We start from the raw sequence: 18,876 nt of genomic DNA on the forward strand, positions 1-18,876 counted from the left end.
AGGGACAGGATAGCTCGTTGGATAGCCACTGAACTTCCAAAAAAATTGTTTTTCATAGTGAAATCGCCGACTGAGCGGCATCAAATTCGCCAACAGCTTTCTAATAAGTAGATCGGAACATTTATACTACCTTTTCAGTTGCACAATTTATACCTTCACTACCAACAATAGATTTGTGTTCCGAATCAGTGCTGATGTTGTCCTCAATAAACTGGGCATCCTTGTTACGAATGCGATACTCTTCAGATGTCCATAGAAGATCGATTTCTTCTAGCGTTAGACCTTTGGTTTCCTTAACGACTAGGGCAGACATTCAGGTTCCTCAGAAACTCCAAACCCAGTAAAAAGCACTCACATATGGCGACGAGTACCGTAACAATCGATCCGCCTGGGTGCATATTCGTAAGAATATCTGCGGAAGAAACTGACAAATACCAAAGATGAATAAAATAAAGAACTTGATTCCGACTCTTTGGATAGCGATGGGACCGCTGTAAACGAATACAACTGAATCGACGTCCGACTGGTCAGGTATGCTAGAAAATTATAAAAGAGAGACGGTCTCACAGGCCATTGTCCAAACGCCAACGTTGCCTATGAACACCGTGCGTGAATATCTGGTAAGAAAAAGGCCGACAATTCCCCTTTACCTATTCCACCGGCTTGACCTCTATAACATGTCGGAACGATCTCGATGGCATACAGGTATACCTGCGGGAAGATCTCAGTAAACTGGAGGAATAAGAATAACAGTAAGCTCAGTATTACCATCCAAACTAGATGCGGGGAATGGAATCAGGTATGATCATTACGAAAAGATGGAACAGTGACTCACTCCATGACAACCCAGAACCCGCTTCAAACCTAAAGGAAGGGTCCTTGAGTACATCTTCTCGCACAAAAACGGAAGCCTCACCAGAACAGCATGGCAATTTGAGCCCAACGAGTTGCATTTGTTGTCATGCGATCGGGAAGATCTGAAACCTTAGCTCGAGTTATTGTAGAGAGAGAGAACACGTACTACCAAGTACAGTAAAAACAAGAATGGCAGAGACCTGAACAAAGGAGCCAAAAAGAAGTATATGTTTCCGGCCGAATCTTTGGACTGTCCAAAAGCTTATAACTGAGTATACAGTTAGCAATTGGGCAGGATATGTTGGAGAGAGTTTGTACTCACTGACACCCAGGGTAACCACTTCGAGAGAAATGTACACCTGAGACGAAATTCGCACGAAAATGTCGCGGAACTTACTTGAGTTAAGGGCCGCCGTTACAATCGCAGTTATGTCTGCCGAAAAGTGTAAGGTCGATATGATAGACTTTCCATCTGTGACATATTTGACAAGCTATAGTTGAAACATTTCTGCATAAGACTCACAGTAGGTCTGTACATGGGTTCATTGGTACAAATTCGAGTGAAAAGTAGGGTAGGGGAATGCTTACAATCAGATTTCCTCCAAAGAAAGGCTTTCCAACCTGAAGCAGCCAAGAAATCCAGATGCGTTTGACAACCTTGGTCTAGAACTGTGTGAGCGGAGAAGATGGATTGAAAAGGCTGAAAGTTGATGGCAACAAACCTCGGTTTCATCTTTTCGAAAGAAGGAAGCCATTGTGATCTTACGGGTATCTGCATCTTCCAAGCGTACGGCAGCTAGGATCTCGTCCCGTTGTGCCTTGACAGTAGGATCCGAAACGGACTTCCCACATAGACGTTCCAGGGACACGTCGCCATCATGAATTCGGCCTTTTGCGTACAACCAACGGGGACTTTCGAGAACACCTGGATGACATTGTTTAAATGTATCATCAGACAGCGAATCAATCTTACCGTGGAAAATGATAATGGGTACCAAAACAAAGATAGCTTGAGATGACAGTAAAACTCTCCATCCATTGTAGAATGCTAGAAATAACAAGGTGAGATCGGAAAGTTGTGCCTAGGAAGCACTCACGGCTCTTGTAAACACCCAATCCAAGCCAGGCTACCACAGAGATAGCCGCGACGGCTTCAGAGATGTCAAACTCAAAATATGCTGTTTAGCGTTCAGACACACATAGTCCTATATTCCACATAACCTGGGTGGTTCGTTCATCCTGCGCGGCGGTGTCAATGGCGAGATTATCGTGAAGTACAGACGCCGATCAACTTACCGCATTGCGTGCGTTTTTTCCCACTGAGCTTTCGTGAACAAATACAGGGACAGCAGCCGAAATAGCACCGTTTCCGAAACCCTGACAGCCCTTAAGCAAATTTTCTTCATATGGAGTTAACGGACTGACAAGAATAGTACGGCCGACTATCATCATTGTGGAGTTCACAGAGGCAGTTTGGATAATAATTCCAATGAGAGCAACCCAGCACTGTTATGAACATCTTAGGAGACACTTCGAGCAGCGAGAAAGAAATAAACTAGACGCACCGAAAGCAAAATTGATACCCGACGACCGACCGACCAACTGCAACCTATGAGCCAACATAAACGGAAAGGAGGTTTGAGTGGCTTACGATAAGGGTGCAATGGCAGCGCTCCCAAAGATATCGCCTACATGATCACAATGGTCAACATCATGCAGCTTTAGTGGCGACAGGGCGATGAACCTAATAAAATGCCACTGGAGATGAAGCTGGTCACCTCCGTGTTGGCAGCATAGATTTGGCCATCGAATTGAGGACTATCCAATGGATAAAATACGTCAAGGAGGTAGAAATACTAAGCCTCACGTATTTAAGATCCTATAAAAAAAGCGAGGTGAGTAACATGAGTATTCACGCTCGTCATCTTACCCTCCCATTATACCGGCATCCCTGCAAAAAACAAACACGTTGCAATGATTAGAAAGGAAGTCAGAAAAAGTGACTATGGAATTACCAGCCATAGAGAGCAAGAGCAGAAATGGATGCGATCTGTAGCAACAAAGTATACTTCTTTCCTCTTGCTGGCCAAGTCATTGTCAAAGGCCGTCAAGGGAGGAGAAACAAAGATGGATAATCAAGGCTGCGAGCCTGAGGGACACCACTGCCCAAAAATCTCCAGGTATAAAAAGCATCGCCGCGCCATCCATGGGTACAAGACGTAAAAATAAGTAGGCGGCTATCATCGGCCAGCCGCAGCCTCTGAGCCTGGATGTCTCTTACATCGTGCCGCTTCTTGACATTATTTAAGCCGTATCATGACTTGTCGTAAGGACCTGCAAAGTAAACCACATGGTGGTTAGAAACGAAGCCGAAGATACAAGCGCCGTTCTCGCACCGGAAGATTGGACTTCGAATCCCAGAGGATACTCAGTCGACGAGCATCCTGCTCGGACACCGGAGAGACGTCTTAAAATCATTGGCATCGGTGCTGGCCTAACGTGATTGTCTTATCAAACTTGACTTCGAATAAGACTAACTAAATCCACAGTGGAATTCGTCTTGCCCAACAAGTTAAAACACACCACAGTGACTTGGTGGACCTCGTAATCTATGAGCAAGCAGATCAGGCTGGAGGCTGTTGGCATTGGAATAGGTGGGTCCTTTCAAATTTCTTGGATGCTCATCTGGTTACGCCAAAATCGATAGATACCCTGGTGTCGCTTGTGTAGGTTTGATCTCATATGCATGAACAGCAAAATCACGGCTGTGCGACAGGATGTGCCAGGATCCAACTATCAGTACATCAAGGAACCAAAGACCGGTGCGTCATTCAATCATTGTCAGGACTAGCACTCTATATTTTGGGACAATGCCAGATTGGAAGAGTTTTTATGGTACGCGCTTTGGCAGCTTAAAGAAATATTTGCTGACATCTACTTTATAAAGCATCGGGTGCCGAAATTCGACTATACTATCAGGACCATGCCGAGAAGCATGATCTTAACAAGTATATTGTTTACAACCACGAAGTCATTGGCGCGAGGTGGAGTGACGAGACTGGAGAATGGTCGGTCACCACACGAGATCCATCCGGGAAGGAAATACTCGACACTTGTAACGTCCTCATTTCCATGAGGGGAAGTTTGCATCACCCCAAATGGCCAGACTTGAAGGGATTGCCGCTGTACAAAGGTAAATGACTCCGACTCCAACTCTGAAATCATCGTTCATGGATGTTCAGGCGTTTTGGTGCATAGCGCAAGGTATCCCGAAGGGCTCGACTTGACAGGAAAACGCGTCGCGGTTCTGGGATCAGGGTCATCCGGTGAGCGCTCACTATTTTCGGTGCTCGTCAACATCCTACTAAATCGCTACTTCCAGGACTACAGATAGTTCCCTCCATTCTCGATAATGTGGTGTGTTCAGATTCATCTAACACAATTAGACTCTGCCTAGTCGTTGATTCTCATAGAGTCACCTATACCATTGGATTCGATCTCCAACGTGGATAGTCCCGAGGTCTGTTGCTTCAACACCATTAGTTCATTAAGTGCTTACGTGATTTCAGCGTCGGCGCAATGTTCGCTGGGCCTGGAGGTACTAACTTCGACTGTACGTTTGTACGTTTGTACCGCATCTCAGTTCATCTTACGCAGACCTCTTGGAGCAGATACAGAGGAAAAGAAAGAACAATTCTCTCGAGATCCAAAGCATTACCTCTTGTATCGCAAGGCTATGGAGAGCGAACTTAAGTAAGCCTTTCTTTCCTAGCAGAGTTGTCATTGAGCTGTTTCATCAGCAAGCGCTTCCGATTCGTAATCTCAGGCTCAGAGGAATCGAAGGCTGCACGCGCCAACTGTGAAGAGACGATGCGAAAGAAACTTGCCACCGTACCACACATCGCAAAGAAAATCATCCCAACAGATTTTGACGTGGGATGTCGTCGACCTACTCCAGGTCCAGGCTATCTCGAAGCATTGTCCAACCCCAAGATGACAGTTTTTACTGAGGAACTCGGGGAAATGACGGATAAAGGGTTCATAGATGCCGAAGGGGTCGAGCACGAGGTAGATGCATTCATCTGCGTGAGTCTGGTATTTATCCGTCGGACTATGATCAATGATTCTTAGGCTACGGGCTTTGATACATCGTGGAAACCTCATTTTCCTATCATTTCTCGGGACGAAAATCTCCAGGATCGCTGGGCAGTGGAGCCTGACTCTTACATCTCATATGCTGTTCCCAATTACCCCAATTTCCTCATCGCTGCAGGTCCCTTTGGCGCTACTGGTCATGGATCTGCTGTGCCCATCACTGAAATCATGATTGATACTTTCTTGAAGATCGTATGTAGACAGATTCCATCTTCTTTCCTAGCCTCTGATTTCTTGTAGGTTCGGAAGATGGGAGAGGAACATATAATTTCCATGGAACCAACCGAGGAGGCGGCGAGGGATTACATGGAGCATGCAGCATTGTATCTGCAGCGAACTGTGTGGACCGGCAAATGCAATTCATGGTTTAAGAAGGGTCTGAGTGGTACGTCTTCCTGCGAAGTAATTGGAGTGCGTTAAACACCTTCATACCTACTAGGCATTCCGCACCAGTATCCTGGCTCACGAGTACATTTCATGGAAGAAGCCCTCTCATTCCGTCCGGAAGATTGGAAATATATCTACGCATCAGGAAATCGTTTTCGGTTCTGGGGGAACGGATTTGCTCAGCGCGAATTCGATGGAAGAGACAACTCTTGGTATTATGGCCTCTTGGACGGCAAGGATAAGATGCCTGATTATACGGAGATTTTTACTGAATATTCCAGGAAAGACTAGTGATTGTGTATCTGAGAATCGAACAGAATACAACTAGAATATTAAATCTGATTGCAATCACGTTCGGCGGATATTGGCTCACCCAGGAGCATTCTAACCTTTTGGCTGAGCTCTCTTCGCACATTCCGCGCTCGTAAACTCTGAGATAATATGCCTGCAAATGCGGCCAAGTTTTTTTTCCTTCGCCCGGTTGGTTCTAGGTGAATATTTGATGTATCATATAGCCAACGCAGTGTACGGCATCTTAGATGCGAGGGTAGACTTCCCAGAATTCTGGTTCACCGTGAACAGCTCTGACGAGAGAACGAGGATCCTGATCATAAACCTTAGATTCTTCTTCCGCATCGTGTGTATGATGCAAGCTCTCTATCTCTTGTGTTCGAGCGAGGACCAGGGCACGCTCAGCGCGAAGATGCAGGGAAAGAAGTTCTTCGAGATTATGATACATTTTGACGTACATGAGAACAGAGACTTTCGTTAATGTTGAAAGTCTCGGTTATTTTGTTGGGGAATCAGAGGGGAGGACATTGACGAACACATGAGTTTTACTGCGGTGATTGAGAGCCAGGAAATCGGATATTTGCATTCCTTTGGAGACACCCATCTGGCGCAATATACCCCGTATTCGTCTCCTTGAAGCTGAGTATCAGACTGGAAGGAAGAGGTGTTTATGATGGACACTGAGCGAATGGTCGAGGGACTGTGTGAACCGCGAAGAACGGTCCGAAAGATACGGGTTGTACTACGTGGTCACGCACAAGTCCGGTCCGTTGCCCCCTGCAGTGTTTTCGTCTCGTGCTTCCACCGCTTGCATCCGAACATATCATGGATGTAGAAAAATACTACCATCTTACGCGGTAGCTACCAGCCTCAGTCTTCTCCTGCTAAGAACTAGAATCGTACTTTAGTCAAACAATACCGCCCACACTATGCATAATTCTCAGCCTAGCAGCCAACCACAATATTCAAAACCCCTTCTTTCCCTGGATCCATGGGAAATATCCCTTCGGCTCTCGGCCGTCGACACCACTGCTACCTTCCGGGACGCCTACATTATATACTGGTTTGAAAAACAACGTTGCGGCAGGCCTGTGGTATCGATCACTGCCGGTCATAATCTCTTCTAGCGCCGCACGGCGTGCCTCTGTACGAAAGCAGCAGATGTTGTGGCTTGACTGTCATATTTTTATCTGTATAAGAATGCCATTCTCATCATCTGAGCACTTCTTGCAGAGATGGTCGCTAGTCTTATTTCTCACACGAGCAGCGGACCCGTGGAGGGATTCATTGACACTCATCCCATCTCTGAATTTTCATCTGCGACTCGGAACCTTGGTATGTCACCTCAGTCTAGCTGAGCGAAAGATCCTTCCTTACTGCTGTATCCCTTTAGGCCCCCTCAGTCCAATCAAGAAATGGCTTGGGATTCCCTATGCCCAAGCCCAACGATGGCAGCGTGCTCAACCTCCTACGTCGTGGACCGAGCCTCTCCAGTGTTTCGAATTTGGGCCTTCTTTTCCTCAGCCGATATCTCCATTCGATGAGATGTACGCTGGAAGGAAAGGGTGGTTCACTAGAGATTTTCTGGGTCAATCTGAGGACGCATTTTCGCTTAATGTATTCGCTCCAGCACTCGAACGACCTGCTAAATTGCCAGTCATGGTGAATGACCCTAGCGTTCTTATTGGAATCATTTGATGCTTATCAGTTGTTTGAAGGTATGGGTGCATGGAGGAAATCTCAATACCGGATCGTCCAGTATGGCCATTTATGACCCTTCGCAATTCGTCCGCGCGCGATCTTCAAGTGAGACGCCTTGCATCGTTGTTACAGGAAACTATAGGTTGTAGTATTCATTATATAGTCTGTACCCTCACTGATGTATATATCAGAGTGAACGCCTTTGGCTGGTTAGCGACTGACGAGCTGGCCGCAGTCAATGGACACGTCGGAAATTTTGGTATGAGCCAAAACGTTATACACTTACCATATAGCTGAATGATCTAAGGTCTTTATGATGTTATTGAGATCTTGGAATGGGTACGGACAAACATAATGGAGTTTGGGGGGGACCCTAACAACGTGACTGCCTTTGGGGAGTCGGCTGGCGCATTTCTCCTTGGGACTTTGCTCAAATCTGGAAGACGACTATTCAGTCGCTTAATTCTTCAGTCCGGTACTTATGGACTAATGGCACGTAGTATCCTTACGCCTACTGTCACACTTTCTCTTACAGAATGACAGGGTGTCAACCAGAAGCCAGACTTCGTCCCGTATGACAAGCTCCTTGCCCAATTCAACCTCAAGTCGACGTCACTTTCTGCGGAAGATCGAATCAACCGATTGAAGACCATACCTATGGCCGAATTTCTTGAAATCACGCAAGCTTTCTATCGTCCCGGTATATGGTGTCTGACTCATGATCCTAATGAGCCTGGTTGGGCGAATCCAGTATGGGATCTTGTCAGCAAAGGCATATCTCGATATTTCCAGCATCCTTCTTACTGCTGATCTTGAGTTAGGTGATTATGATCCTTGGATAGAAAGTATCATCATCGGCATTAACCGCGACGAAGGCACATTTTTCAATTACCGTAGCCAAGTACGTCCCATTTTCTACTTACATCATGTCAACGTTGATATAGACGTAGTTCTGGATTTATGAAAATGCGATGAGGATGATCAAAGACAGAAGGGGCTTTGATAATGAAACGTGCACACGATTATTGGGCATGTATTCCCCACAGTACCCTGCTCCTGATCTTTCCGACCTTCGAACATTACCATCAACTGTGGTCTACTGTACGTGCAGTTAAACTACCATATTTGACTGATCTTCACTCACATTCACCAACCCATGACTTCCAGCTGACTGCTGCTACTTGACACCTATGCTCCATGCAGGAAGCAAACTCACCACGGTTCCAAACTCACGAACCGGTAAACTAGCCCGAGTATACATGTATTTATGCTGTACACTTCCATCACGTCTATTAGAAGGGTACGAACACTTTGGTGTATTGTGAGGAACGTTGCTTTTTACCAAGGTGTCCGCCACTAACATCATGAAGACATACAGGGGAAATTCCCTTTATTTTCAATCATTGCTCTATGGTACGTATTTTGCTGCGCCTAACAACGCTGCGTCCAGTCATGTATAACCATTGTAATCTATAGTGGGAGGACTTGGATGAGGGAAAGGATGCACAAGCTTCTGACACTTTTGGCGAATTTTGGTCGTCGTTTGCCACTTCAGGAACTCCAGGTACGTTGCAGCACTCGATTCTCCGCCTGCCAAATTAAAACGATTTGTAGGGAGAGATTGGCCCATGTTCACGATGACTGGTGGGGAGATTTTGATATTCAAAGATGGAGGAAATGTTTCGGTGGGTAATGCATGGGAAATTAGGCCTACGGAGCGTCAGGTCTGGATGGATGCTACTGAGAAGCACATTGCGTCCGAGGAGACACTGGTAGAATAGATCAGTATTATTGAAGGAAGGCTCGGGGCTGGCAAATATTACTCTTCTGGAGGAGACAGCTACTGTCTTTCCGTCGAGTAGGTCCTATTTATCAGCAGGCCTTCAAGGCTGTCCCGGCCGAAATATATCCGAAGTCCTATTCGCGAAGGTCACAGATCTCGTGATTGTGACAGTTTTTGCCCTTCTCTTTTAATAATGACTACCACTCAACTCAAAATTCAAATAATGTCAGAATATGTACTGAAGCAAAATGGCTAAAGGAACACAGAAAGCAAGTTTATCTTTTTTTTACTTAGCGTAAATATCTCATATCTTCCAGATCTGTAACCAATGCAGTACAGCGATGACTGCATGCCTACCGCAGAAAATACCGATTTCCTGTTGATTTTGCAAGAATTAAAAAAAATAGAATGCTCAAGAAATCGAAGCTATAAGCGTTTTAGATATGAACAGCTTAGCCAGTGCAAGCCATCGACCCCGCCCCCATGGCTACCTGGCCAGGGAATCTCAAAGACTCGACGTCCTGGTGCCAGCACGCACTCCCATGGATTTCAAGCAAACGTGACCTTTCTCTTCACACTCATTCACCCTCATTCACCCTCATTCACCTGTCCTTTCTGTCAACGACACCGGTCGTAACACCTGATCACTGGTTACGCCTCGTGGATCCGTCGAATGCAAGTACGTCATCCATGCTACGAATGTATATGCAGCGAGCCTCATCTCGTATATGTGGTGATATGGGTGCATAATGCCTGAGCGCGGACAGATGATTGCTATTCGTGCTGGTGTAGACCTCAAGGAACTAAGCGTGGATGGATGGTCGACTGATACGGGATATTGGATTTCACAGACGGACGGCAACAAGCTTCCTATCGTATTTTTCGGTGCTGATAGCAGTGCCTTCAACGATACGGGACACGTTCATAATACCACAGATGATTCGACAGTGGTTGAGAGCACCCTTGCACTGGAAGTCGCATATCTTCCACAGCTTCAGCCTAAACTATACGCCAAAGGAAGTCCAGCTGAATACGCTTGGGTAGGTCCTATGTGATATCAGAATAAGTGTATTTCACGTAGCATTTCTTCCATTAGACGGGTATCATGGGTTACACGGCCACCGGCGATCCCTTCGTAAGTCTTCTTGGATGGTCTTTTCTCGCGTTCGCCGTTGAAAAGGTCGGGCCTATTATTGACAACGTTAATAACGTCAAATATACGAACCAGTATATTCCAGCTGGTTATAATGGTCATGGAATGCCGCGCACTGTCGCATGGTATGTCCTCTTCTTTTGCTTGAGCACCTTCACTTATGTCGTTGTGTTCATCTCGTTCAGTTCTGAAGCTGTTGTTCAGATGATTATAGGGAATATCACAGGCAAAGACTGGGTCCAGCCCGGCTGGTTTCTGAGCAGGTATTTGACATGGAATAAATAGACTACAAATTATGAAGCCTTTTATGTCACGGAGTCATCGGCCCAACTGATCACAAGGTGATCACGAGTGGAACATTCTCTCGCATCTCACTCGTTGCAGTCATGCCTTCACGATATAGTCGACACAATGGTAGAGTTCCGGAATGCAAAGATTTTTCTGTTATACAGAAAGAGGTACACTGCGCCCTCGAACGCAATGTAGCCAAGGTTGAGGAAATGGCTCACTCTGGCTCCAGGCCATATCATACCGTATATGTTGGTTTAGCTGGTAATATATCCAGTTTGATTGCATTAGCCGGCTAACATATCAACAACAGGGATTTCCATGATGTTTTCACATCTGTCTTCGTTGAATCTTGGAGATTCTCTTCTTGAAAAGGCTCGTCGAACAAATTCCGACAGAACCCTTCTTTCATTATCCGAGTCCAGTATCCCCGCTATCACCTCGCCATCGAGAGCTTCATTTCTCGAGACTCCTGTCGGCATAGCTTGTCTGATTCTCACATCGAGCTCCCAAGACAAGATTGCCATGGCGTCCTGCAGCACAATCATACGGAGCGCCATCCAGTCTGTCACGAAAGAATCTTCCCGTGATACCTGGGACGATGATGGTTGTGAAGTTCTTTATGGTCGTGCTGGACTCTTGTATGGCCTTTTATGCCTACGAAAGAACGAGTTGGTCTCCGTTAGAGACATTGAGCTCGTTGTCTCTTCCATCATGAGTAGAGGCAGGTTCGGAGCATCCGTTTATCGAGATAGCATACCGAATCGGCAGAAATCTCCGGCACTTATGTGGTCATGGCATGGAAAGCGATATTTAGGTGCTGCTCATGGTGTCGGTAAGTCCAACAAGTCATCCAATCGTAACAATCCTGACATTTACAATCCTAGCTGGAATTCTGCAGATCATATTATCTTGCCCTCTGGACGTGTTGAATCCATACATTTCTGACGTCCTGAACACGATAGAATGGCTAGTTGATTGTCAAGATGAGGAGGGCAATTGGCCTGCGAAAGCACCTCGGCATAGTCAAATATCAGGGGACGAAAGCAATGAATTGGTCCAGTGAGTAATTAACTTTTGCAACCGTCTCTTCCCGCCAAAGGACGTCCTGTAGGTGGTGCCATGGTGCAACCGGAATCGTGATCTTACTGTCTACGCTTTTGAAAATGTCGTCGAAAAAACGACAGGTATTCCACGCTCATACCCATCTTCTTAACAAGGCCATAGCATCTATTCACAAAGGCGCCTCTCTTGTCTATCGTCATGGATTCCTTCGAAAAGGTGTCGGTCTTTGTCATGGAGTTGGTGGCTCCATTTACGCGTTGCTTTCTGTCTCGGATGCATTGGCTTTGTTACAAGGAGATAGCGATCACAGGCATAATTCTAAGTATTATTTCCAGCGAGCTGTTCATCTTGCCCATCTTGCTACATCATACGAAAAGCTGACCGAGAATGGGAAGATGGGGGTACCTGATCGACCAGGCAGTCTTTACGAGGGAGTAGCTGGGATGTGCTGTGCGTGGGGAGAAATAGCGCACCGAATAGCAGGGATTAATGCTGAAGGGGAACATCCAGCGCATACTAATACACAGTCTGTACCCGTTGCCAGCGGATTTCCTGGCTACGACGATTTATATGAGCAGTCATCAGAAGAAATGTGACAAGTTTTCGGTCTTCGATAGCTGGCAGACATTCTGAAGTCACAGAATGAGATCCTGGCACAAATAGCTAGGAATATTATAAGGAAGCTCATCAGGATAAAGTCGTCAAGGTAGACATATTCGTAAGAAATAGAAATAACCCATAAAATGACATTAAGCCGAGGCCTTGATGTCCACAGAATGCTTCTCTGTTGGCTACAATAACACTTGAGTAATCTTCTTATCAAATGATGGAACGAACTTGCCTCGATTTCTTTCCCCTTTTCCACCACCTCCGCCAGTGTCTTTTTCCCGACATCTTTCTTGATCTTCCAAGCAGCGAATGTGTGTCCTTGTTCGAAGATTTCCTCGACTTCTTCAAGCGAACGACCAACAGTCTCCGGGTACATAAAGAAGATATGTATGAACGCGGCAAAGTTGAACGTTCCGAAGATGAAATATGTCTTCCACGCGATATTGCTCAGACCCGGAGGTACGGCCCAGGCAAGAGCGAAATTGAATGCCCAGTTAGTCGCCGTGGCGAGAGAAACGGCCTTGGCGCGCACTTTGAGCGGAAACTATATGAAGGAATGAGATAAGACGAAGATACGATTTCAGGGTTGACCCACCAGTTCAGCGGGATAAGTCCATGAAACAGGACCCATTGTGATAGCAAAGCTGCACACAAAGAAGTAAGAGCATACAATTACTCCATTAGTGACCGAACTATGGTTTTCAATGACCCAGACACCTACAAAGACGAAGTCTGCACACATAAAATAGAAGGGACGAAGAGTATCGCTCACGGTCACCATCAACTACACCCCAATGACCAAAATGTCCCTGCAGACCGCCGACGAGGAAGAGGAAGAAGCCCATGAACAATGTTCCGAAGAGAAGCATTGGGCGGCGGCCCCACTTGTCAATATATATGATGGCCGGGACAGTGAGGGCCACATTGAGAACGTATTGAACAGACTAAGAGATCGGTAAGAACCACACACAGGTCAAGAAGCGACATAACATACCGCTGAGATGAGATTTCCGCGACGACCAGTGATACCAGCGCCTTCGAAGACATAGACGATATAGTACCTGTTGGAATTCTCGTTATAGATCCATTACATGGCAGTGCTGAGCGACACACATCATGACGTTCATGCCGGTAAGTTGAGACCACATTTGGAGAGCCATTCCAAGACCAACACGCCGAGGCATGCCCGGTTTAAGCAGATCAAGGTATGATTTAGCGCCCTCGGTTCTCTCAAAGAGAACCTGCTGCTTAATTTCTTCGTACTCTAGCATAACAAGCTCATTGTTGGGGTCACCACCACCATGCAAATCGGCGAGAACTGTCAAAGCTTCCTGTTCTCTAGGTAGATAAATTCAGCAGGCCAGAATGAAGTCATCGATAATACGAGATGATATACCTGTTATGATCGAACAACCACCGAGGACTTTCGGGGAAAACAAGCATGCCCACACATAGAACTATGGCTGGAATCATCTGGAGACCCCATGGAATGCGGAACGACGCGACACCGTTGATGTAGGAGCAGCCGAATTGCACGAAGTATTGGATAAGGATACCCCAAGTTATGGACCATTGCTGGAGGGAGACAAGACGCCCACGAATGCGGGGTTCCGTAATCTCTGATTGATAGATGGGGACCACAGCACTGGCAATACCCACAGAGATGCCAGAAATAATACGGCCCACTACAAGCATTCCTCGGTTCTGTCACATGTGATTCCGAGTCAATTACCGAATGAATTGAGAAGACTCTAATCACTTACGACAGATGCACATTGTAGAATAGACCCAATGATCCATACCAAACCAGAAAGGATGACGGTGTTCTTGCGCCCATAACGGTCCGCAAGTTGGGTGACTAGCAGTGCACCCAAAAAAGAGCCAGCAGGCATGGATGCCACGATTGCACCTTGAGCATTAGATCCAGGCTATGATAGTGTTATTATAATACTCCATGGACGAACGACTATCAAAAGGTACGTACATTAGAGAATGTGCTCTTGTATGAATCGTTCTGTCCAGGGGTTCAACTTTACGAGACGCAGGACAGCAGTAGACATGGCTTACACTCAGTACCCCAGACATCGACGAGATGTCCAGACCGAAAAGGCCACCGCCGATGCATGCGAAAGAACCTACAATATACTAACGACGTTTTCAAGTTAATTCATCTGAGGACAAAAATCAACGGACTCGACGTACCGGGTTTGAAGCAATACGAGCATTATACTATACGGAAGGCGTTAGAGACTCATTGGACTACGGACAAAAGAAAAACACTCACTCCCTTCCCCATGGTGAAACTTCAGAGCCCCGATTAGAGCTAAAGAAAAAGAGGGCTGGGAAAAGACGGTAATTGTGAGCCCATGGGACTTTAAAGAATTTATTTCGTGTGAAAACAAAGATCATGGGACGTAGTAAGAGTCACGGCATACTTTTGGCCCTGAGGCGCCCGCATGTAAATGGAGTTTTTTTAGTAGCTAACCCCATCCAAGTCGAGCGATCAAATTTTGAAATCATAGTTGCGGTGATCGGCGGCCCGGCCTAACAGTGAAAGAATGATGGCAATTGCATCAAATCATTATTTGTGCCATGAATGCAAAGGTGTACTTGACACTGGAGTATTCACAGTTCTACTGCCTGACTTTATGGCCGTCTTTTCTCTGATGCTAATGTCTTCCTGGTGTTCACTGGCAGCCCAATAGCAGCCTGCAGATACGGATGTCTAACAAGTTTCAGAGAAGCTGATACCCTCGATAGAAACCGACGTCTAGACTCATTCTTATCCTGCAGTCTCTTCCTGTCTAGTACCTGCCCCGGTCAATTATCGCTATTATCTATCTGGTCAAGTCGGACGTACACAGAAATGTGGCGCGGAACGGAACTTTCTCAAGATTGGACTATGCCAGCTTCGTCTGCTCGGAGACTTCTATACGCAACTTCTCTAATGAAAAGCTGTGCTTCTTCTTTGTTCCTAGTGATGACTCTATGGGCGTCGGGACCTTATCCATGGACATTCAAAAGAGCATATGCATCCATCACACGGGACCATCCCACTGCCAGGGATCGTGATTCAGTTTTTGATCCCGAACCCACGAAGAATCGAGTGGTCACCGGTCGGCGCTTGTTGCTTTGCCCCATCAGATGCAAATTTCTTAAACTTGTGTAAAATTGCTCCATAGCCTAGTGTTCTTCGGAGTTCGGGCGGGGCTAGGTTTCGAATGCTGAAGTCTCGATATTTTGAGCATCGATGGAGGCATATTCGAGGCCATCATCCGAGTTCGAGTTCGAACTGCGTCACCATTCGAAGGTGATCAAGGCTGAAAGACATGCGGCATCCCACGGGGTGAATTTTTATCCGGTGACATGCCTTTCAGGCTCTTAAAGAGTTCACTGACAAGTTGGAACCAAGTCAACTGACATCGACCTCTACTTTCATATATCATCACGACTTAGGATAGTAGTATGTCTGTTTCTCATACACCGACATACTGACAAAGACAAAGTCCTTATTTCAATGCATTGGAAAGTACGCCAGAAACGAAATCACTTAGTAAGCTGACAGTGGCACACCGACTGACTGTCGCGGATGTTATAAAGAATATAAAGGCAAGGGCGACCATCAGATATATAAATTTTATGGAGGAAAGACTGTCGCTGAGCAAAGCGACCGACGCGTCAACTATAGACACCGAGTTGTAACACAGCTGAACTGCCTTTCTTCTCTTCCTTGTCAGTACTCACTCACCATTGCCACCGGCAGCATACGTATAAACCTCTACCAATTCACCTCCGAACTGCTCCATTCCCACGATCTTAAACATCTGACCGCTCCCCCATTCGCTACCCTCGCCAAATTCCCTCTTCCACGCCTTACTCATACCGCCTTCCCAGGCATACAGCTCAACTCTCCAGCCCTTCTTCAGCGCAGTTCGCACTGTACCTAGGAACCCATCTTCGTTGAACTGCCCTGCATTGCCATCTCCAGTGGCCAGAATAATCGTGCTTCCGGGCGGGGGCGGACCATCGATCGACGCCAGCGCTTGGTGCAACTTAAGCTGCAGCAACTCATCAACTCCCTGTTCTCGATAGCGAATCCGTGCGGGAGGCGTATTTCCCTGCGAATTTGGAATAACCAGAGACAACTGGCCAGGCGGCGAGATGGACAGGCCAGTTGGTCCAAGGCTTCTCAACAAAACCTGCGATAACGCGCCTGCGCTACCCGAACCACTTCCCCCACCACCTTGCTCGCTTTCAGTTGACGTACTCCCTGAAATCCTCCTCAGATGTTCCATCTTCCTTCCTCCTGTCGGACCTGCGTTCACACTCCCAGATCTCAACCTCGACGGCCTTGATGACGCACCCTGACCAATAATGATCCCGGCATTGGGCGCAGAAGCCGGCGTTCCACCGACAACAATGCCAGAACCACCGCTCTGGCTTCGTATGTGCCCGGACTTTGCCCGCGAATCTGAGTTCTTGTCCGCTCCGTCACCCATGTCAGGTACCCGAGCGAGTGTTCTAACCTCATAACCCAGTTGATTAGCACCTTCTAAGCGCTGATACAGAGGGGAGGATGCAACGAGCACACGGCGAGATACTGGACGCCCACGTTCAAGTATAAGGGATAGGGCCGAGTGCGAGAGATGTCGACGGAGCTTAGTTATTGAAGATGTAAGTCGGGCTTGGGGGTGTCGGTTTGGGTAACGTTTCAGGAAACTTAACAATCCTATGAGAATGTTCGAACTATCGATACGTAAGTGAAGCACAGTAATGGATGCCGCCAAAACAACTCACTGATCTACAAATACATGAATTAATCGTTCATTGGTTTGTTGGGGTGGAGGTCCCCGCGTATCAACAAATCCTCCAAGAAGATCTTCGACGCCATCATGATCTATTGGTCCGGGAGAAATGATCTCCGGTGATTCCATTGTCTTTAAGCTCACTTGCTTCAAGTACTCCCGGTCCTCAGGAAATAACTGGCACAACTTCTTCATCAAACTTTTCATCTGTCTCACACGAGGCACATCATGCTCATCGAAGAGTCTATGCGTCCCTAACCTCATATCATCCGGTCTCTCAGCAGGGATCCGCAACTGAGGCGTCGATTTGGTGCTTCGCAGACGGCTCTGCCGCTGTCGTCCCCGACGAGCAGGCGTTCCGGGAGTAGACTTGTAAGCGTTGTCATTAGGATTGCTTGTGGTGCTGTAGTATCGATCATAAGAGGAAGACGACTCGTCCGCGTCCTGATCTGGATCGTGATCCGCAGTCGTAGTCATTGATTCATTCGGTGTCGCGCTGGTAACGGTGGTAGAAAGAGTGGAAGGCCCTGTGGATTGGGCGCGAGGCGTTTTCGTTCTCCTGCGACGACGCTTCCGGCGAGGTTCTGCAACAAGTCATATGTGGCTCGACAACAATAGTAATACAAAGCACGCACCTGCTGCAGCGGCCAGAGACACCAGTCTCCCGTTGTATTGACCAGCGCCTCCTGCGTCACGCTGGGCAGTCAGCTTCTCCCGTTCATCAGCCAAGAAGTCGAGCGTCTCTTGGAAACCCAAAGTGGGCATCACTTCCTCCTCATCCGCGTCCTTGGTCATATTGGCACCGTCGCCATCGTTTGTGGATTCCAGATCCAAGTCTGAGCCATCCTCGATGTATACGGTCCTAGATTGGGGATCACCTTCGGTGTCCGACGAATAATAGTCCTGTTCATCAGATGCATCTGAATATGGTTTCGCTTCGGAGTCGGTAGGCGCAAGTGAGCTCGTATGCGGCGAAAGGGTATGCACAGAGCGGTGTGGTGGATACGAGAAGGCAGTAGATTGTGCACTGAGATATTCTGAGTCCATGACATAGTATTCATCGAAATCCTGGTCGGTCTCTGTCGCTGTTTCTTCGAGTTTGAGATAGGATGCTATAGGTTTGTGAGACCATACGGTAGAGCCTTCGGGTCTGATATCGCTGTCGTACCCGAGTTCTGAATGAGAGTAGTCGGAAGGAGTGATAGAAGATTGTGTTTGCGAGGTGGTCGTCGACGTGGTAAACGAGGACGGTTGACGTACAGTGGTAACTACATTCATTCTCCTCGGAGGTTGAAGGTAGTTCCACTCGCGGAATACTGTCGTAAAAGCGCCAAGATTAGGCTGTTCTGCGGAGAAGAGAAGAGGTAATAAGTGAATTAATGTAAGTAATCTAGTCAATTACTACTCACCATCTGAAGTAGGCTCCGAAGGCACGGAATCGTTAGAGAAAAGACTGATTGGAGTTGGAGAGTTGACACTAGTGTCAGAGCTAGTCTGGAACATTATACGAGTGGTATAAGAAGTTAATAATACAAGGAAATGAGGAAGATATAGTGAAAGTAAGAGGAAAACCGTGTAATACTGACCACGAGACAACCACGAGGCGATTGTCTTTGGTTTCAAATAGGTATAAAGCACCGGTCCGATATCCGGTATCAAACTTCTTGATCCTGTTTCGACGACGACACGTAGGGCACCTTGCCACGCCTGAGTCTTTTGATCCTATGGTTGCCTTGTCGATGACAATCGATCGGAGCAACATGATTGGTGCATGTATATCCATT

The 18,876-nt window shown here is 46.9% G+C and overlaps 7 protein-coding genes across 7 annotated transcripts; 3 read left to right on the forward strand and 4 right to left on the reverse strand.

Moving 5' to 3' along the window:
- Window positions 1-34: 34 nt before the first annotated feature.
- On the reverse strand, window positions 35-3,054 carry BT62DRAFT_579247 (general substrate transporter). Its single transcript, XM_043181486.1, has 25 exons — window positions 2,871-3,054; window positions 2,786-2,806; window positions 2,723-2,734; window positions 2,600-2,673; window positions 2,507-2,543; window positions 2,421-2,457; window positions 2,281-2,361; window positions 2,152-2,232; window positions 2,055-2,094; window positions 1,953-2,006; window positions 1,829-1,903; window positions 1,578-1,780; window positions 1,444-1,518; window positions 1,379-1,385; window positions 1,253-1,327; window positions 1,178-1,195; window positions 1,022-1,123; window positions 917-977; window positions 836-864; window positions 769-776; window positions 651-711; window positions 568-594; window positions 436-507; window positions 356-388; window positions 35-300 (listed from the first exon to the last, which is right to left on the reverse strand). Exons 1-25 carry the CDS (start codon window positions 2,948-2,950, stop codon window positions 122-124), a joined length of 1,542 nt encoding a protein of 513 aa, XP_043034009.1. The 5' UTR covers window positions 2,951-3,054; the 3' UTR covers window positions 35-121.
- Window positions 3,055-3,145: 91 nt separating this feature from the next.
- On the forward strand, window positions 3,146-5,712 carry BT62DRAFT_956838 (FAD/NAD-P-binding domain-containing protein). Its single transcript, XM_043188391.1, has 15 exons — window positions 3,146-3,354; window positions 3,405-3,509; window positions 3,563-3,581; window positions 3,632-3,677; window positions 3,733-3,750; window positions 3,803-4,048; window positions 4,098-4,181; window positions 4,238-4,272; window positions 4,329-4,375; window positions 4,425-4,468; window positions 4,527-4,608; window positions 4,656-4,941; window positions 4,987-5,202; window positions 5,251-5,395; window positions 5,450-5,712. Exons 1-15 carry the CDS (start codon window positions 3,206-3,208, stop codon window positions 5,686-5,688), a joined length of 1,761 nt encoding a protein of 586 aa, XP_043034010.1. The 5' UTR covers window positions 3,146-3,205; the 3' UTR covers window positions 5,689-5,712.
- A 162-nt stretch (window positions 5,713-5,874) lies between these two features.
- On the reverse strand, window positions 5,875-6,390 carry BT62DRAFT_937911 (uncharacterized protein). The gene has a single exon (XM_043187425.1). The coding sequence runs from the start codon at window positions 6,134-6,136 to the stop codon at window positions 5,933-5,935; it is 204 nt and encodes a 67-aa protein (XP_043034011.1). The 5' UTR covers window positions 6,137-6,390; the 3' UTR covers window positions 5,875-5,932.
- A 101-nt stretch (window positions 6,391-6,491) lies between these two features.
- BT62DRAFT_997671 (alpha/beta-hydrolase) lies at window positions 6,492-9,301 on the forward strand. Its single transcript, XM_043190671.1, has 12 exons — window positions 6,492-7,023; window positions 7,082-7,350; window positions 7,407-7,531; window positions 7,581-7,648; window positions 7,697-7,881; window positions 7,933-8,161; window positions 8,211-8,290; window positions 8,340-8,490; window positions 8,557-8,710; window positions 8,760-8,802; window positions 8,866-8,953; window positions 9,004-9,301. Exons 1-12 carry the CDS (start codon window positions 6,924-6,926, stop codon window positions 9,168-9,170), a joined length of 1,659 nt encoding a protein of 552 aa, XP_043034012.1. The 5' UTR covers window positions 6,492-6,923; the 3' UTR covers window positions 9,171-9,301.
- Window positions 9,302-11,399: 2,098 nt separating this feature from the next.
- Window positions 11,400-12,274, forward strand: BT62DRAFT_910370 (uncharacterized protein; the record flags this gene model as incomplete). Its single annotated transcript, XM_043183789.1, has 3 exons — window positions 11,400-11,448; window positions 11,501-11,675; window positions 11,728-12,274. 3 exons carry the CDS (start codon window positions 11,400-11,402, stop codon window positions 12,272-12,274), a joined length of 771 nt encoding a protein of 256 aa, XP_043034013.1.
- Window positions 12,275-12,427: 153 nt separating this feature from the next.
- On the reverse strand, window positions 12,428-14,583 carry BT62DRAFT_1012594 (general substrate transporter; the record flags this gene model as incomplete). Its single annotated transcript, XM_043177949.1, has 12 exons — window positions 12,428-12,462; window positions 12,516-12,831; window positions 12,883-13,004; window positions 13,060-13,231; window positions 13,282-13,348; window positions 13,401-13,625; window positions 13,684-13,991; window positions 14,051-14,215; window positions 14,272-14,301; window positions 14,355-14,432; window positions 14,490-14,516; window positions 14,572-14,583. The coding sequence occupies 12 exons, from the start codon at window positions 14,581-14,583 to the stop codon at window positions 12,428-12,430; spliced, it is 1,557 nt and encodes a 518-aa protein (XP_043034014.1).
- Window positions 14,584-15,747: 1,164 nt separating this feature from the next.
- On the reverse strand, window positions 15,748-18,353 carry BT62DRAFT_579524 (uncharacterized protein). Its single transcript, XM_043181487.1, has 5 exons — window positions 18,227-18,353; window positions 17,728-18,177; window positions 17,085-17,676; window positions 16,651-17,033; window positions 15,748-16,593 (listed from the first exon to the last, which is right to left on the reverse strand). The coding sequence occupies exons 2-5, from the start codon at window positions 18,137-18,139 to the stop codon at window positions 16,028-16,030; spliced, it is 1,953 nt and encodes a 650-aa protein (XP_043034015.1). The 5' UTR covers window positions 18,140-18,177; window positions 18,227-18,353; the 3' UTR covers window positions 15,748-16,027.
- Window positions 18,354-18,876: the final 523 nt, after the last annotated feature.

The sequence above is a fragment of the Guyanagaster necrorhizus genome (genome assembly GCF_019112545.1).
Source record: "Guyanagaster necrorhizus MCA 3950 unplaced genomic scaffold BT62scaffold_48, whole genome shotgun sequence".
In the NCBI taxonomy this organism is placed as follows: domain Eukaryota; kingdom Fungi; phylum Basidiomycota; class Agaricomycetes; order Agaricales; family Physalacriaceae; genus Guyanagaster; species Guyanagaster necrorhizus.

What these genes read in the sequence shown, in the direction of transcription:
- BT62DRAFT_579247 (XM_043181486.1), bottom strand. Translation starts at nt 2,950, where the DNA reads ATGACTTGGCCAGCAAGAGGAAAGAAGTATACTTTGTTGCTACAGATC. An exon ending in CAAATTGCCATGCTGTTCTG is followed by an intron (nt 865 to 916) that starts GTGAGGCTTCCG and finishes CCCTTCCTTTAG; the next exon opens with GTTTGAAGCGGGTTCTGGGT. An exon ending in TGGCGTTTGGACAATGGCCT is followed by an intron (nt 508 to 567) that starts GTGAGACCGTCT and finishes ACGTCGATTCAG; the next exon opens with TTGTATTCGTTTACAGCGGT.
- BT62DRAFT_956838 (XM_043188391.1), top strand. Translation starts at nt 3,206, where the DNA reads ATGGTGGTTAGAAACGAAGCCGAAGATACAAGCGCCGTTCTCGCACCG. An exon ending in TCTGGGATCAGGGTCATCCG is followed by an intron (nt 4,182 to 4,237) that starts GTGAGCGCTCAC and finishes CGCTACTTCCAG; the next exon opens with GACTACAGATAGTTCCCTCC. An exon ending in TGGAGGTACTAACTTCGACT is followed by an intron (nt 4,469 to 4,526) that starts GTACGTTTGTAC and finishes CTCTTGGAGCAG; the next exon opens with ATACAGAGGAAAAGAAAGAA.
- BT62DRAFT_937911 (XM_043187425.1), bottom strand. Translation starts at nt 6,136, where the DNA reads ATGTATCATAATCTCGAAGAACTTCTTTCCCTGCATCTTCGCGCTGAG.
- BT62DRAFT_997671 (XM_043190671.1), top strand. Translation starts at nt 6,924, where the DNA reads ATGGTCGCTAGTCTTATTTCTCACACGAGCAGCGGACCCGTGGAGGGA. An exon ending in ATCTGCGACTCGGAACCTTG is followed by an intron (nt 7,024 to 7,081) that starts GTATGTCACCTC and finishes GTATCCCTTTAG; the next exon opens with GCCCCCTCAGTCCAATCAAG. An exon ending in TTTTCAATTACCGTAGCCAA is followed by an intron (nt 8,291 to 8,339) that starts GTACGTCCCATT and finishes ATATAGACGTAG; the next exon opens with TTCTGGATTTATGAAAATGC.
- BT62DRAFT_579524 (XM_043181487.1), bottom strand. Translation starts at nt 18,139, where the DNA reads ATGGACTCAGAATATCTCAGTGCACAATCTACTGCCTTCTCGTATCCA. An exon ending in GTCTCTGGCCGCTGCAGCAG is followed by an intron (nt 17,677 to 17,727) that starts GTGCGTGCTTTG and finishes GACTTGTTGCAG; the next exon opens with AACCTCGCCGGAAGCGTCGT. An exon ending in ATTCATGTATTTGTAGATCA is followed by an intron (nt 17,034 to 17,084) that starts GTGAGTTGTTTT and finishes ACGTATCGATAG; the next exon opens with TTCGAACATTCTCATAGGAT.